Below are 13,610 nucleotides of genomic sequence, written 5' to 3' on the forward strand. Positions count from 1 at the left end.
TCATTTATTTGGTTTTTTTTAAAAGCTTGGAAATAGTCGCTTCCCTTCCTTTTCGGTTCACTCTCAAACACTCCAGTGCAATAGAGGGCTGAAAAACACGCCGAGGACCTGATTCTAGTCTCCCGCTGGTGTAACTACACCAGACAGGATCAGAATCAGACCCTCCATTTCTAGTCTGTCCACGAGGTTTTAACCTTTCACTTGCAGGTGACAAGTTTACTGCAGTGGCTGAGTATTTATCAAGAACTGGAGCCAGGAGCATATCTAGCAGAAAGGAGGGGAGGGCAGACAAGAGCAGAACATCTGGGAGGCAGGAACAGGAGACAAGAACATGTATGGAGGACTGGAGAGAGCCAGAGGAGACGGAAGGAGAGATCCATGCCTGTGGACACCCCTGGAAGGAAAATGAATAAAGGTAAGAAATAAGGTAAGATCATGAGGCCATGCACGGTGGTAGCATCTGAGGAGCTGAGCAACAGGTAAGTTACCAATATCACCTAAAGGCCTGTGAAAGGCTTAAACACTGTAGCCCATAAAATGTTCACCAGCCTATCCAGAGTGCTGGATGGCCAGTCCTTATTTAGTGAGAGCGATGAAAGCAAGATTCAGCCAGAGACTGGAATATTTCTAAAAGCATACATTTCCTTTGGGAACAGCCCACACATCTCTGGCATGGCAAGCAACCATCACTTCCTGCAGCGGTGTCCATCAAAGCAGATGATTAAACCTACATCAATCATTTGGTGTAAACAGAGAGTCAGGGGACTGGGACATCATGTCATGAGCAACGGCAACACACCTCTTTGCTTTGCTTTAACAGCCATCTGGCAGTAAGTATCCCAGCCACGCACCACAGCCATGTTCTCTTAATTAGTTTGGGGCTGTGAATGTGTCACACGTCTAGAGATTGCCTGTGTTGAATTCGAGGCCAGTGATAGGGTCAAGCGGCCTGGCCCTAAAAAGAAACACCCAGACTTAGATGGATTGATGCTCCCAGATGGCTGTTCTCTCTTGAGCTGCTTTTTGTTTATTTGAAACCCAGTTGCTGATATCTGCAGACTGCTTCATCCAGGAGCAAGCTGAGCACACAAACACGTGGACAGGTAGAAACCAGCACATGAAAGAGAGGAGTTCAGCCTCAGAGCACTGATAAAGGCTGATCTGAGATAACAGCCCACTCCTACGCGGGTACCACAGAACAGGATGCTGTTAACGAAGCCATACCATGCATGCAGGTTGACTGGACCACCACGCAACCACTGAGGAAAAAAGGTTTTATAAGTGATCTGGATTTCCTACGGGTGAAATGCCCGCTGCTGCCTATACACTCCCATTAGGACTCCAATTGGCCCTCTGTCCAGGCCCAGGGAGAATTTCTTCCTGAAACAAGACAGGGCCTTTAACACTTGGGCACCAAGTGTCCCACCCCCTCTCTCGGACCTGCTCTCTTTGCCTGACCTGCCTTTGCCAATTCACCAGTCACCTGCTCAGGTCCCCATGCACCATCCTGTCATTGCTCGTACTCCAGCTGTGCAACGTCATGCTGGGTCTAACCTACTGGGGGCCAAATTGAGACCTGGCGTAAGCAGGGATAAGTGCCCTAAGATCAACGGGGCGGTGCCTGCACACGCCAGCTCCGAGTTTAGCCTCGAGTGGCTTGTAAACCCCAGGCACTCCTGGAAGCGGGCCTCCGGCACACACAAAGCACTGAGACTACACACGGGGACAGGGGCTTTGTTTTTTACTCCACCTCTTCCTTCCCCACAAGACACAATTTGTATTAAATATTTTAAATATATTAATTTTTAAAAAGTATTAATAAAAAGTGACGGAACGACAGAGCCGACCGACGGAACGAGGAAGTCGTCTGATCACAAAGGGAGAGGGGGGTATTCTGGTGATTTACAGCTGGCTGGAGTATCCTGGATTCTTGCAAATTTGGAAAGGGATGAGTAGAAAAAATATACTGAATTTTATCTTCCTGGGTTGGGAGGTTAAGAGGAGGATACTGTGAAGTTTTAAATATTTTTGGTAATCCCCCTCCCCGCTCCTCCAATTTCCAATTGTTTTTAGTCTTTAAGAAGATTTTCTGGCTTGGGGTAGCCAAAGAGTACAAAATCAGCCTCGTAAAGTTTGTAGAGCTGCTGCCTCCAGGCCAGAGGAATTTTGGCAAACCAGTCCTCCTCCCAGCTGCTGGCAGTCCTGTTCCGGTAGCTGGGGGGGAAGTGGAGGAGCCTGTCCACCTTGAGAAGCTGCAGCAGATGAGCTGCATCTTCGTTGAGGGTCTCCAGCTTCCCGACAAAGTCATAGTCTATCTGGCACGGGTGACACAAGCGGTAAACCTGTCTCCAGTGCTCATTGAAAGGGGCCATCTTCTCTGTCCGGGGGTCCAGTAAGTACTGGATGAAGTCAGGGAAGGAGACTTTGAGGCCCGCCTTGAAGGCCTCGCTAACAGACGTGGGGAGGTTGGTGTGGTTGGAGTAGAGCTTCAACATGGGTATGGCAAAGCGCCGGTAGAACTCCTCATTCTCCAGCTCGAACTTGCTGCGGAAGGCAGAGATGAGCCGCACGAAGGGGTCACGTACAAAGAGGAACTTGGTGTATTTCTTCAGCTTGATCTTCATGAGGTGGCGGGAGAACTTCCCGTAGCGGCGCCAGAACTTGTTGAAAGTCAGGTGGGTGCTGGAGTTGTGGACATGCTCTCGGGGAATATCCAGGGGGTCCCGGTAGGGGACACCCTGATCCAGCAGGCTCTCACTCAGCACAATCATCACCCGCTTCCAGTTGGTGCAGGCCACCTTGGGGACATAGCAGTAGATGATGCCATGGCGGTCGTCCACGATCAGGTGGTTCAGCTCGTAGTTGGGGATGTCGTCAAAGGAACGCTCCTTAGCGGGGAAGGTGAAACTGGAATTGGCACAGAACTCCCGCAGTGCCCTCCGCCGCTCAGCCTGCAGCTTCTCCTGGTCCAGGCTCACTCTGGCAATGCGGGTGGACCAGTCATAGCCTCTCACGTTCTCCTCCAGGTTGCCCAAGTCAGGCCTGCTGGAGCCCTGCAGTGGGGCCTGCTCCGTCTTTCTGTTCAAGGGACCATTCTGCCTCAGGCCAGAACTCAGAAGCTTCTCTAAAAACTCATCCATGTCCAACAAGCCTTCGCGTTCTTCATCCTGAGCAGCGGTGGGCGGAGTGTCCGGGACATGAGGCCTGGAGAAGGACGTGTGCAGGTAGAAATGAGCTGTCCCCACGTTGTCCCAGTACACAATGATCAGCAGAATCATGAACACGGAACCCAGCACCACCGAGAGGCGGAACAGCCGTGCTTTGGTCATCCTAGCTGTTGCTGGGGTGGTCTTTTTCTCCTGAGTTCACCTCAGCCTCACACAGTGCTGCTTGGGACACCACATTGTGCTGCTGACAAGGAGCCTGGAAGGGTACAAAAAACAAAGTTAGTCAGTCTCTCTGATGTAGAGTGACCCTGTAGGGTAACAGCTTCCATGTGACAGGTTTCAGAGTAACAGCCGTGTTAGTCTGTATTCGCAAAAAGAAAAGGAGTACTTGTGGCACCTTAGAGACTAACCAATTTATTTGAGCATAAGCTTTCGTGAGCTACAGCTCACTTCATTGGATGCATACGCCATACGTACTCCGACCCTAAGGTTTTGTGTGACAGGAGCTGTATGAAACATCCTGTTCCCACCCAACTACACGCAGACCACTGGCCCTCATGGGGTTAAATGCAGGCCTTTCTCCTTGCTGTGCCCAGCACCAGTTGATAGCATAACCAGTTGCTCCTACCCCACTTACTGGGTTGCAGGTGGTTGGGGATTAGAAAGTGAAAGTAACCAGTTTCTTAGGCATGGTGCTGCATGCAGCCAGGTTAGAGCGGACTGGCCCTGCTAAGCGAGGGCTCTGGCTACTTTAGAGGATTGTTGGATTCAAAGTCAGTTATTATCTCCTGCAATTTTATCGTGAGTGTTGCAATAGCTGGCGTTTTTCTTAAGGGCTCCAGCTCCTAGAGTCATGTGATTACTTGAGAATCTCCACTTTCATTACAAAAAAAAAAATAAAAATAAGATTTCAGCCCTCATGAGAGAAGCTTGAAAACATGAACCTGAAATCTCAAAAATCAGAAAGTAAAAAAGTAGCCAGAATTTATTTTTTTAAACTCATTTTTTAAACCAATATTATTCACGTCAGGGGCCTGCCTCATGGTTTTTGAATACTTGACGTTAGCAATCCCATAACGTGGTCTCACTTCCTTCATTCAGATGCCCCTAAAGCCACAATACTGTGTTGAAAATAGAGGTTCTATCAGCTGAATGGGCGCGAAGGGTGTCTCTGCTGGGGACATCAGAGGTCAAAATTCACCTTCCTCCACAGACTGCGAGTTGGCCCAATGCTATGCTTTATCTAATCTCTGTTTGAATGTATTCCACGGATGATAACTCAATGACCTCTCTTGGCAGTTATTCCCTTGTCTATTTGCTTTTGCCACAAGGAGTTTTTCCTATGATTTAATCCAAACTTGCTTCTAATTTATAAAGGGGCCTGGCCCTGATAAAAAACATATTTAACATTCTTTAGGGTTTTACTGTGGCTGTTTGATTACTGCGATCATGCAGCTTCAGGGTTACTCCTGCAAATCTACTTTTCTCCAGCCAAGAGAAACCTGTCCTGCTTTTCTGGAATGTGTTGAGCAGGGGGGCCTCTTGTCTGGCCCAACATATTTTGCATTTCTAGAGCAGGTTCCATCCAAGCCATATTAGCTAAGCCTTGCAAACCACTTGGCAGGTGGTCCTATCCCAGTTACAGATAGAGAAATTGAAGCACAGAGGTTAAAATACTCGCCCAATATCTGTCAACATAGATTGTGTCAGAGTATGGAACAGAATGCAGATTTCCTAACTTCCCTTCACTAGCTGCACACATGATCCCAGAGGGAGGTTTGTGGAAGGGAAACAGCTGTACACCCCACTCCCAAGCACGGATGCATTTTTTCTAATCAGGGGATACATGCAAGGTGAGGGCTGGGGAGCCAAGCAAGCTGAATGCAGCGGCCTCAGCTCCTCCCCAGTTTAGCTCTTCCCATAGTCAGACCAGCAGCGGGGAAAAAGCTTGAGAGCTCAGGACTGCCCCACAAGCAAAGCCTCTCCAGTGTCTTGACAGAAGGTAGGAGGGAGCAAGGAACAGACAGCGTGTCAGAGCAGCATGGCCCAGTGGACAGGACATTGGACTGGGATTCAGGTTCTCCATGGTCTATTCCTAGCTCTGCCACTGATCCGCTGTGTGACCCAGACAAGTCACTTCACCTCCCTGGGCCTCTGTTCCCCCTCCCATCGACTTTGTCTGTTTTGACTACAGAATCAGTACAGCAGGAGCTCTCTCTTACAATGGGTTTGTACAGTGCCTAGCACAAATGGGCCACAACTCACTTGGGGCCTCTAGATGCTACTGTAGTACAAACAATCAATAAGAATACACAAGAGGGGAGAGAGACACTGAGTTGCCTTTTTGCACCTCGCTCAGCATGGACAGGGAAACTGGCCAGCTCTGTTTATTGTCAATTTCACGTCTTAGTTGTGATGCAGGAACCGAATTCTGCAGCATTCAGCTCTCACAAAATCCAAACTGTTTGCACTGAAACCAGTGTATTTATTTACTTTTAGCTTTCATGGTTTCCCCCTCCCCCTAAAATTCTATTTATTTTCGGTCAACAAAACCGAGGTTTTGGGGATTAGTGTCGTTCAAAGGTCATCACTCCTGATCTTCACCCCGATCAACTGCAAATAAGTCCTCTCCTTGCCCTCTTGCAGTATATCAAGACTATTCAGCCACTCTGTCTGCTCCTTAAAGGACCTCAGACCCATCTTAGACAGTGCTCCTTTCATGAAGGTCAACTCAAACTAGTGAGGGCAGGACAACAGTTCAAACAACTGAGCTGAGTCTAAGCTGGTGACATGAAAGGACAATTGATAAACCCCAAGCAATTAGTATTATTCTTTGAATTGCTGTAGTACCTAGGAGCCCTAGTCACGGACAAGAAGCCCCCTGTGCGAGGTGCTGCACAAACACTGAACAAAATAGATGATCCCTGCCTCAAAGAGCTTGCAAGTAGCTGTAACACTGTGAGCATGTTTGCACAAGTTAACTTCCTGCAAAATCCATGTGATGCGCCCCTTGCACTGATATCAATAGTGCTACATGCATATGTGCAAAGAGAACAAATGGGAAGATAAACTGAGCAGAGTCATGTTTGCAGCAAGCAGGGTAGCAATGCAGCTTGCCTGGTTCAGCAGCCCAGGGAAAAATGGTCTTGCAGTTAAAACAAAAGGCCAGGAGTCAGGAGATCCAGATTCTGTTCTCAGCTCCCCATGGGAACTTGGGCCAGTCACTTGCTGCCAAATTTTCAAAAGTGGCCTCTGATTTTAGAGGCTCAACTCAACACACCTTGAGCACTCACAGCTCCCACTGACTTCCAATAGGCGCTGTAGGGTGCTCAGCGCTTGGGGAAACCGGCCTCTTGTTGGGCTCCCAAAAACTGACCTACCCACAATAAGTGACCACTTTTGAAAATGTTGGTCTTGGCCTCCCTGTCTCAGTTTCCCACCTGTAAAATAGGTACAATGTAGGTGAATATTATGACCGGGGTAATTAGGCTGTTTAGTTCATTATTCTTTATAAGGCCCTTTGAGATCATTGGATGGCAGGCAGGGACCAGGGAAATGCAATGCATTAGAGAGGTTAGAAGGTTCCCAGTATTTTGAGAGAAAGAATCATTTTTCTTTTTTAAAACCTCTCTCTCTGATGAGATGTCACTTAGGAAGGTGAATAAAAAGGCGTTAACTACACAATCTCACTTCTGAAGAGCACTGAGGCTATCAACACAGAAAAGCACCAGTTAAAAACTCCCTAAAACACAAAAACAGCCCTTTCTGCTGACATCCTCATTCTGTTTAACGGCCTCAAAACAAACCATATCCACATCAGTTATGAAAACAAAACCATTTGTGCCCATTAAGTAGCTCTGAAAGGAGCCTTTTCAAAACCAGCACTGGGTTTCTTTCCTCCCAAAATGTTGAGGCCGTTTGCCAGCCAGTTCACATGCACACGGCCTCTCAGGGCAGCAACATTTCCACGTTGTAAAGGGAGAAAAATTAAAAATAAAGAGCATCGGCCAAATCCGAGCAGAGCTTGGCAACAGTTCATTTGATTTAAAATACAACACCTGAAGCGGATTGGGATTCATGGCTAGGGGGGTTCTTCATGGAACCTCATGTTCCGCACCCCACCCAATGGGCAAGCATGGAGACTGGGATGGGAGAGACAAACTCTGACACCATCGGTAGTGAATTTTCTCTTATGGGAAACTTGCAGGGAAGGGAAGAATCTAAACAAGACGAGAGCGAGGCCGTGGGATTGTTGGCATGCAAAGGTAGCATGGGGTCAGCATCTGTTTTGAGACACTGCTCTCCATTCAGATGGAATCATGATAAACAGAAAACAGCAACCAAACCCCTCCCCGGTTTGTAAACAAAAAACAAAAATGGCGCAGAGGGAAAACTACACAACAAGGTCCAGTATGACAGCTCTGGGTACGTGTGCCCTGGAGACGAGCATACTTCCCTCTTTCCTAGGTGCGAGCCAAAGCATCATAGAATCATAGAACTGGAAGAGACCTCAAGAGATCATCTAGTCCAGTCCCCATCACTCATGGCAGGATTAAGTATTATTTAGCCTATCCCTGACAGGTGTTTGTCTAACCTGCTCTTAAAAATCTCCAATGATGAAGACTCCAGAACCTCCCTAGGCAATTTATTCAAGTGCTTAACCACCCTGACAGTTAGGAAGTTTTTCCTAATGTCCAACCTAAACCGCCCTTGCTGCAATTTAAGCCTATTGCTTCTTGTCCTATCCTCAGAGGTTAAGAAAAGCAATTTTTCTTCCTCCTCCTTGTAACAACCTTTTACATACTTGAAAACCGTTATGTCCCCTCTCAGTCTTCTCTTTTCCAAACTAAACAAACTCAATTTTTTCAATCTTCCCTCATAGGTCATGTTTTCTAGACCTTTAATAATTTTTGTCGCTCTTCTAAGGACTCTCTCCAATTTGTCCACATCCTTCCTGAAATGTGGTGCCCAGATCTGGACACAATACTCCTGATGAAGCCTAATCAGTGCAGAGTAGAGCAGAAGAATTACTTCTCATGTCTTGTTTACAACACTTCTGCTAATACATTCTAGAATGATGTTCACTTTTTTTTTTTTGCAACAGAGTTGCACTGTTGACTCATATTTAGCTTGTGATCCTATGACTCCCAGATCCCTTTCCGCAGTACTCCTTCCTAGGTAGTAATTTCTCATTTTGAATGCGTGCAACTGATTGTTCCTTCCTAAATGGAGTACTTTGCATTTGTCCTTATTGAATTTCATCCGATATACTTCAGACCATTTCTGAAGTTTGTCCAGATCATTCTGAATTATAATCCTATACCCTAAAGCACTTGCAACCCCTCACAGGTTAGTATCGTCCACAAACTTTATAAGTGTACTCTCTATGCCATTATCTAAACCTTTGATGAAGATATTGAACAGAACCGGACCCAGAACTGATCCCTGCGGGACCCCACTCGCTATGCCCTTCCAGCATGACTGTGAACCACTGATAACTACTCTCTGGGCACAGTTTTCCAACTGGTTTTGCACCCACCTTATAGTCACTCCATCTAGGTTGCATATCCCTAGTTTGTTTAGGTACAGAGAAGGGCTACTAGGATGATCCGAAGAATGGAAAACGTGTCTTTTTGAAAGGAGACTCAAGGAGCTTGGCTTGTTTAGCCTAACTAAAAGAAGGTTGAGGGGAGATATGATTGCTCTCCATAAATATATCAGAGGGATAAATACCGGAGAGGGAGAGGAATTATTTAAGCTCAGTACCAAGCTGGACACAAGAACAAATGGATATAAACCGGCCACCAGGAAGTTTAGACTTGAAATTAGACGAAGGTTTCTAACCATCAGAGTGAAGTTTTGGAATAGCCTTCCAACGGAAGCAGTGGGGGCAAAAGATCTATCTGGCTTTAAGATTAAACTCGGTAAGTTTATGGAGGAGATGGTATGATGGGATAATATGGTTTTGATAATTAAATATTCATGGTAAATAGGCCTAATGGCCTGTGATGGGATGGGATCTGAGTTACCCAGGAAAGAATTTTCTGTACTATCTGGCTGGTGAGTCTTGCCCATATGCTCAGGGTTTAACGGATCGCCATATTTGGGGTCGGGAAGGAATTTTCCTCCAAGGCAGATTGGAAGAGGCCCTGGAGGTTTTTCGCCTTCCTCTGTAGCATGGGGCACGGGTCACTTGCTGGAGGATTCTCTGCTCCTTCAAGTCTTTAAACCACGATTTGAGGACTTCAATAGCTCAGACATAGGCAAGAGGTTTTTGGCAGGAGTGGGTGGGTGAAATTCTGTGGCCTGCGTTGCGCAGGAGGTCGGACTAGATGATCATAATGGTCCCTTCTGACCTTAATAGCTATGAATCAGCGTTTTAGCTCAGTTTATCCAAAAACATTTAAAATGCACAATTTAGGGATTTTTTTTCAATGCATTTGCTTGCACTGATCAGGTATGAAAGAGGCAAAGACCAGGAGTGGCTGGTGATCTAATTATCGCTTTGCACTGCAGCACCAAGCATTGAGATATGGATCTTGGATTCAGTCTCTTGTTCTGTTCGTCAGCAGGGGCTGGAAGAGCTGCGGATAGAATACATTCCATTCCGAAGAGTAAGAAGGCAGGTATTACTCAGCAATAATTCTCTAGGCAAGGTCAGTTAAGACAGGGACTGACTGGATCTAAGAGTTGCTTAGGAAGATGCAAAGGGAGCTAAAGGAGGGGTAAACTGTAGTGTGTGTGTGTATGCAGGGCTGCTGGAACTAGGGGTGCTGGGCGCAAGGCAGCACCCCCGACTTGAAGAGCTTTCCATCATATACAGGATTTACAGTTTGGTTCAATGGCTCTCAGCACCCCCATACAAATTGTTCCAACACCACTACGTGTATGTGTGCGTGTTTATATGTCGATACTTAGGCTCGCAGCCTCAGCCCATTAATGGAAGATTTGGAATGCTGCTGCTTGGCACATTGTTTTTTTGTTGTTTGCTGTATCTGTCGGCCTGTCTTGTTGGTAAGATTGTGAATTCTTTGCAGCAGGGACTGTTTTCTATTCTGGTATGTACAGTGCCCAGAATAGTGGGTTCCCCCAACCCTGACTGGAGGCATTAGATGCTACTGGGATGCAATTAAATAATAATAATGTTTCAAAGAGAGAAAAGGAGTACTTGTGGCACCTTAGAGACTAACAAATTTATTTGAGCATAAGCTTTTGTGAGCTATAGCTTCATCCGATTCATCCGATGCATCCGATGAAGTGAACTGTAGCTCACGAAAGCTTATGCTCAAATAAATTTGTTAGTCTCTAAGGTGCCACCAGTCCTCCTTTTCTTTTTGCGAATACAGACTAACACGGCTGCTACTCCGAAATGTTTCAAAGAGAATCATTCACTTGCAAACTCAACACCAATCACCCTCCATAACACGGTGCAGCTATAGCAGCCTGGCAGCACTGCTGTGAAGTCTCCCACCCCAGGATGCCCTCTCTCAAGTAACAAAAGTGTTTGCCTTACCAAAATGCAGAGTTTAGTGTTGTAACAAACACTCACGGCCCTCTGGATCATTGGAAGGATGTTCATTTTGAAAGCCACTGAATTCATGCAGCTTTACCCAGCCCACTCCCGGGGCTCAAGCCTGCTTTCCGGGGTACAGCACACATCTACCAGAGCACAGACTGAGTTTCCAAGATATATAGCAATGATCAGCGGAGGATCAAACAAAATCCTCTCCTGTTAACTCGGTCAGTGCCATATTCACTGATGGGATTTCTATCAGAGACCCATAATGGGACTTAGTTAAACTAAGCCAACTAATGGAGAAAAAAAAATTATTCTGTCAATTATTTTCTCTTTTTCAATGTCAGTGTGATTTTAGTACTAAGAAAAGAAGCCAGGCTGAAAACATTGGAGACTAAAGGTCTCTATATATACACAGAGAGAACAAAGGTCTGAGACAGGTGCCTGAGCCATAACCTGAAGAGAAAACCTCTACAGGTGAGTAGGGAGTTCACACTATATGGCCCACGCAGCCCTTGGTCTCAAAGCTGAGAATGCCAGCAAGAATGCCCTTCAATGCCAATTAAGGTGGTGGTATTTGTGATGCGGATGCCTGCCAAGTGGGAACTGGGTTGAGCACCAAACTCAATTCATACAGGCCAGGTAATAGCCATTGGATGGTAATAACTTAGCTACTACTGACCTGGCCCAGACTGGAACCCGTGACTGGCTCTCCCTCTCATTAGTAAGCCTGGCAATTTGTCTCAGGTAACAACAATCACAGAAACCACCAGAGACAGTGGCTTCTAAACTCTGGCATAGAGCTGGGGTGTTTATCATAGGGGTCAGAGTCCACTGACTCCAGTGGTTATTATTGCAATGGATTCCATGACTCCCTCTTCCCCACTCCTAGGACTTCGTGCAACACTTTCCACTCCAGAGAAGCTGAAGATGCAGACCAGGCCTTCAGCAATGGGGCTTAAGAGCTGTTGCTATGACCCATTTTCTTCTGTTCCTGGTCCTTTAACATTTTTTGGGGGGTGAGGGGTTTTGCACAATATAACAGGACATGAGACTTTAGAAAAACTGTCGATTGCATTTTTTGCCACGACTTACCACATCTTTCCCCCGTGACTGCCAGGGAACTCTACTGTCCGTCACCTGAGCCATCCAGCCCCCTGAGCCATAAATCACCAAACCTCGAGTGGGATATGTTTAGTCAAGCGCATTTCAGGTTTTTATTTCACTATATGGTGTAAAACGTTTGAGACCAACTCAGCTCCAGTGATCTGCTTTCTCTAAAAGGGGAAACTCAGCAGATTCTGACATCAGAGTCAGACCAGGACTGTGCTGACTTAGCCAAAACCAAGAAAGATTTTTGCTCATTCTGCAACATCCAAAATAAACTGCTTCACCCCCACGCTGCAAAAATCTAATGGCTTGTCTAGACAAGGTAAATTTGCATCAGTGTAACTACATCAGTGTCAGTATGTCACACTGATACAAACCCCTAGTGCAGACACAAATCGGGCTTACGCTAGTGCAGCAGTTCTCAAACTGTGGGTCAGGATCTCAAAGTGGGTCGTGACCCTGTTTTAATGGGGTCGCCAGGGCTGGCTTAGACTTGCTGGGGCCAGGGGCCAAAGCCCGAGTGCCACTGTTTGGAGCTGAAGCCAGAAGGCTTCAGCCTTGGGCAGCGGGGCTGAGGTTACAGGCCCCCTCTCTGGGGCTGAAGCCCTTGGGCTTTGGCTTTTCCCCATCCCCGGGGTAGTGGAGCTTTGGCCCCTCCCTGGGACCGGATGGGCTCAGGCTTTGGTCCCCCATCCTGGGGTGGTATAGTAATTTTTTTTGCTATTGCATCTTAGCCCAGTGTGGGATATATACATGGAGGGGTTGCACCAGCATAGCATCATCAGTGTAGCTACATCAGTGCATTAGACAGGATCTTAAAGCTGCACTTCAATAACCAACTGAAGTTAAACCCACTTTCCTTCATATTCATTCAAGCTTTTTTCCCCACCTCACTATCACAAAGTCCAATGCCATATGGGTTTAGCAGTACCAGCCGCCCCTTCTCTAATTATTTACTCGGAAGTGTTAACTCAAGAACCATAAACATTTCTAGGCCTTGTTCTACAAGGGGTTCCCAGAATACAACAGGTTTTATTTGTACATTACATTTGCTGCAAGGCCCAATACTCACCCATCAATTCTGGGCCTTTCAAATACTGTGGAGTCTGAGCAAGTCTCAGTTCCCATAGCCCTAGCCAACAAGAATCTGGGATGTTTCTGTTACATAGCTGGTCCAGAGAGCAAAGGTTGATGTATCAGAACACTGCGGTTCATACTGTCTGAGTTTACACTAGAAACCCCTTTTGTAAGGCCAATTTTCAAGTGTTTATAACTTTAGTATTTATAATTTACAGCTGTGACATTTTACTCCGTGCTGAAATTTTGCCTGTTGGGTTTCAGTGCAATTAATAAATTGCTTTATAGCTTAGAAGTTGAGTGCGTCAGCAAAGGGCAAGTTCTGATGGCCAACACTAGCTTGCAGCAGCCCACATGTTTATCAAACAAAGATTTCCCAGTAAAATGGTAATTTACCAGTTTTCTTTCTGTAGTATCTGATCAAAGTCTGCTGTTCTCTGGTCTTTAGAGCCCAGAAGAGGGGGCACAGACCTCAGGCTATTTAATACCCTGTCCCAGCTCAAGAGTGAAAGCTTTTTAAAATGTCAAATGGGCTATTTTAAAATTATAACCCTAAGAGTCAGAGAGAAAAAGAAAAGCATAAAAACACCAGAGAAGGGACTTCCTCATCCATTCACCACACCACAAACCGGTGAAGACCAATTCGGGACTGTCAGTTTCCAAAGCCATGGAAATGACTTGGGCTAATACAGGAAACACACATCTGAGTTACAAAACCCATTACACAATGTATTGAAACC

The 13,610-nt window shown here is 46.3% G+C and overlaps 1 protein-coding gene across 3 annotated transcripts in view; it reads right to left on the reverse strand.

Annotated features, from left to right (window-relative positions):
* Window positions 1-13,610, reverse strand: part of CHST12 (carbohydrate sulfotransferase 12) — a 23,133-nt gene continuing 9,523 nt past the window's right edge. For all 3 annotated transcript variants that reach the window (XM_084642074.1, XM_084642073.1, XM_084642075.1), the window contains one exon: window positions 1-3,423. In XM_084642074.1, coding sequence (XP_084498200.1) covers window positions 2,070-3,329 — 1,260 coding nt within the window. In that variant the 5' untranslated portion in view covers window positions 3,330-3,423 and the 3' untranslated portion in view covers window positions 1-2,069. The remainder of the gene's footprint in view (window positions 3,424-13,610) is intronic.

This window comes from Lepidochelys olivacea (genome assembly GCF_965140295.1).
Source record: "Lepidochelys olivacea isolate rLepOli2 genome assembly, chromosome: 10".
NCBI classification, from domain to species: domain Eukaryota; kingdom Metazoa; phylum Chordata; order Testudines; family Cheloniidae; genus Lepidochelys; species Lepidochelys olivacea.